The sequence below is a fragment of the Leptonychotes weddellii genome, chromosome 13 (assembly GCF_054177405.1).
Source record: "Leptonychotes weddellii isolate Sample4059 chromosome 13, ASM5417740v2, whole genome shotgun sequence".
Taxonomy (NCBI): Eukaryota; Metazoa; Chordata; class Mammalia; order Carnivora; family Phocidae; genus Leptonychotes; species Leptonychotes weddellii.
This window is the reverse complement of record NC_138381.1, coordinates 63,983,281-63,986,804: the sequence shown is the minus strand read 5'-3', so window position 1 is coordinate 63,986,804 and position 3,524 is coordinate 63,983,281. Positions and strand designations below refer to the sequence as shown.

The 3,524-nt window shown below is 49.6% G+C and overlaps 1 protein-coding gene across 5 annotated transcripts in view; it reads right to left on the bottom strand.

Annotated features, from left to right (window-relative positions):
• Window positions 1–804: 804 nt before the first annotated feature.
• TPST2 (tyrosylprotein sulfotransferase 2) overlaps window positions 805–3,524 on the bottom strand; it is a 47,960-nt gene continuing 45,240 nt past the window's right edge. For 3 of the 5 annotated variants that reach the window (XM_081801934.1, XM_081801932.1, XM_081801933.1), the window contains one exon: window positions 805–1,294. In XM_081801934.1, the coding sequence (XP_081658060.1) occupies window positions 1,079–1,294 (216 nt within the window). In that variant the 3' untranslated portion in view covers window positions 805–1,078. Of the gene's footprint in view, window positions 1,295–3,176; window positions 3,226–3,524 lie in introns of all 5 variants that reach the window. The other 2 variants (XM_081801935.1, XM_006738094.3) reach the window with 1 other exon arrangement.

The window sequence follows — 3,524 nt, the reverse complement described above, 5'->3', positions numbered from 1 at the left end:
AAAGCCTGCAAAGCAAGGGAGGGTGGATAAAACACTTTAACCCTTAAAGACAAGAAACTGCTCTGGGCCCAGCTGGTCCCTCAGCATCTGGGGGCCGTGCAGCATTTTGGGGCCCAGCAGGCTGGGACTGTTCACATCCTGTATGTGCCAAAGAAAACACTGGCCCTTGACCAGCTCTTGAGAGATGATCTCTAAGCCTTTGAGATATCCTAATAAAAGTGTCTTTGCATACCAGGGACCCTGGGCCATACCAGGCCTGATGGTCTATGCTAACAATGTGATTTATGATGGGGCCTGGGATCAGGCCGGATCACTTGACATCTGCAGGGGCTGGAGACGGAGTACTTGAGGTCAGTCATATGAGTGCCCCATGCCTACGACTGATGCCCAATAAAAACGCCACACACCAAGGCTCAGGTGAGCTTTCCTGGTGGCAATACTTGTCACCTGTCGTGGCTGGTAGAATTAAGCGTGTCCGTAAGCCTCCACTGGGTGAGGATCCCTGGAAGCTCACTCCTGATCTCCCTGTACCTGCCCTCTGCACCTTTTTTCTTTGCAGATTTTAATCTGCATCTTGTCACAGTAATAAACTGTGACTGTGAGTCCAGCAGTTTGTCTGGGAGTCCCTCTAGCAAACCGCCCATCCCAAGGACAGCCTCGGGGGACCCGACACAGGAGCTCAGGGTGCCCTGCTGAGCACCTGAAATGGGAACCTTGTTCGCCTGTCATCAATCCACCTGAAAAAATCCAATATGGAGGAAAAAAAAAAATCTGTTCATTCTGTAAAGTCAGGCACAGACCAAATGAGTCCCTGTTCACTTTATTCCAATAACTTTTTTTCCTCTGAATCTGAGTAGAACTGAGGAAGAATCAAAGAAAACCCCATATATTAAATTCTTAAATAGATTCTTTGAATTGAAAAGTAAGGGTCAATAGGAGAGGCACAGGTGTGGGCCTTATCCCCGCAAACAAAGCCACCAAGGCAGACCTGCAAATTAAGAAAAATGGCAAATCCATTTCTTTAAAAAAAAGTTCTTGAGGGCAAAGATTAAAAAATACCTAAGTTTCAAAAGCCGGACTACGGCCACACCCTTGGCTCTCCACCCCAGGGGCGTCCAAAGGTAGAGAGTCTCCACGTTAAGTTTTCAGTGATGCAGCTTTTGCAAACATATGCAAATACATTCCTCGTTAGCAGTCCTGTTTTGGCGATTAATAGCAAGCAATATGCTTGGATTAGAGGTCCGATTTCCACTCGAATGCCAAGTGTCTTCTCTCGGCAACAATCTGCAGAGATCTGAACAGGGAGAAAACTGTGTTAGGCCCAGAGGCAGACAGACCCTTCATATTCCTGTGTGTGATATAGGAACGGATGGTCTTCATGCATATTCACAAAAGCAGGTGAGGTGTTGTCAGCAGACCCCAGATGGCCAGAGAGAATTTAAATTTAATAGTGTTCTCACCTGCATCCCAACCTGCATCTGCCTGACCTCAAAGATAGACTCTTTCTACTTATGAAGAGAGAGTAGTGATGATTATGTCATAAATGCCAATGGATTTTTGGAGGCGAGGGAAGGATCGGCCTTTGTTTCAGGCCAACTGTTTACCAGGGACGAGCTCAAGCACCCTGTGTATGGTATCTCATTTAAACAGTACAGCGAGGGCGCCTGGGTGGCTCAGTTGGTTAAGCGACTGCCTTCGGCTCGGGTCATGATCCTGGAGTCCCGGGATCGAGTCCCGCATCGGGCTCCCTGCTCGGCAGGGAGTCTGCTTCTCTCTCTGACCCTCCCCCCTCTCATGCTCTCTCTCTCTCATTCTCTCTCTCAAATAAATAAATAAAATCTTTAAAAAAAAAAACAACAGTACAGCGAGGAATATATCAGGCTTTTGTCAGCAGGAAGGTGCAAAATTCTACTAAAGAATCTGCAGAACGAGAACGAGGGGAAGATGTCAGGGAGAATCATGGAGACAGGAGCCCTTCCACAGGAGGTTTCTTGCCTCTGGAATGCAGCAGAACTCTGGGATCTCAGCACCACCCAAGATGGGATCCCTGATAATGACAAGGGCCTGAGGCTGGGGCAAAGTAGATTAAAAAGAAAAGAAAAAAAAAAGATACTAGAAAATATGCTGATTATTTAAAAATAAGATCAGGAGACTAAAAATAGAGTCCAGGCTGGAAGCTTCTTCATAGTCTAGAGCAAAACGGAGAACACCCATGTGAGTCGCTTTTGACCTCTTGTGGGGTCACCCGAGTGACAGAGGAAGTTCACATCTGGGGCCTTAACTCCAGTGCCCACATGCACAGCGAGGACGCCAGGCTTCCTGGATTCCCACGTGCCCCCCTGGGCCAGCTCACTTCATCTCCCGGCCACCCAAGCAGGCTGACCCGGCCGAGTCCCCCTTCTCTGGATGTCACAAACGGAGGTGGGGAGAGGTCCGATCTGAAGTGGGTTCCTAAACCTTTGACTTCCCAAGGTCAGAACGTGTTCCCCTACCCTCGCACAAGATACGAGTGGATAGAACTGCACTTTGAATTGTTCCTCAAAAGCAAACTCTGGAAGAAGATGCCCGGGGGGAGGAGGATGCTGCCACTTGGTGGCTGTGTGATCTTGGGCAAGTCAGGGCCCCCTTTGGGTTCTAGCTTCCTTCTCGGGGGTTCTAGCTTCCTTCTCTGTGTCAGTGGCCATCCCAGGGATCCTCAGCATTAAAGGAGTAACCTAGGAGTAGCACTTGGTCCAAAACCCTGGGGTTATTCTTAGACCAGACCTGCTTGGAGCTTTTCTTAGAACATTAATTGCTTTGGGCCAACTCCATGCTGTTTATAGAAGCAGGATAAACAGACAACATTCTGTGCCAAAATATTCTAGAATCCCACTCCTCACCTCCATCACATGGGTCCCTGGGGCCCCCTTCCCAAAGTCAGACAAACCTTCTGGTTGGTTCTGCAATGATCCCTGCCCCTACCTGATCCAGAGCTAGGAGACTAAGCTGTAATTCTATAAATAGCTCCCCCAGCTTGTCGCCATGGAAACCCCCCCTTGGGGCTGGGTCAGCCCACCTTGGTGGACACTCCCCCCCAGAGAGGCTCTGGAAGGGCAAGCTTTTCAAGGAGAGTAGCTCCTGGGCTCAGAAGGCATTGGAGGGAGGTGGGGGGAGAGAAGGGAAGCCTGCAGGCCTACCTGGAAATCATGAGCTTCCTAAGTGGGAGGAGGTGCTGTTCTGGTTCACCTGGAGGAAGACAACACACAGAGGAAGGGGTCACAGCCAGGTTGGGGTGCCAGGATCCCACTGCCCTGAGATTGAGCCTCAGCACCACTGGGGAAGGCACATACTCGCTCATGGGGTATTTACTGCACACCTACTACAGGCCAGGTGCTGGGGATGCTGTGAACATGACTGACTTGGTCCTATTCTGCAGCTTATGTGGCAGCGGGCAGAGCCTTTACAAACACATACGCAAGATAATGTCCCCTACACCTCTGGGCAATACAGTGGGCTCATATGAGTGACTTTGGAGCTACTTCAGA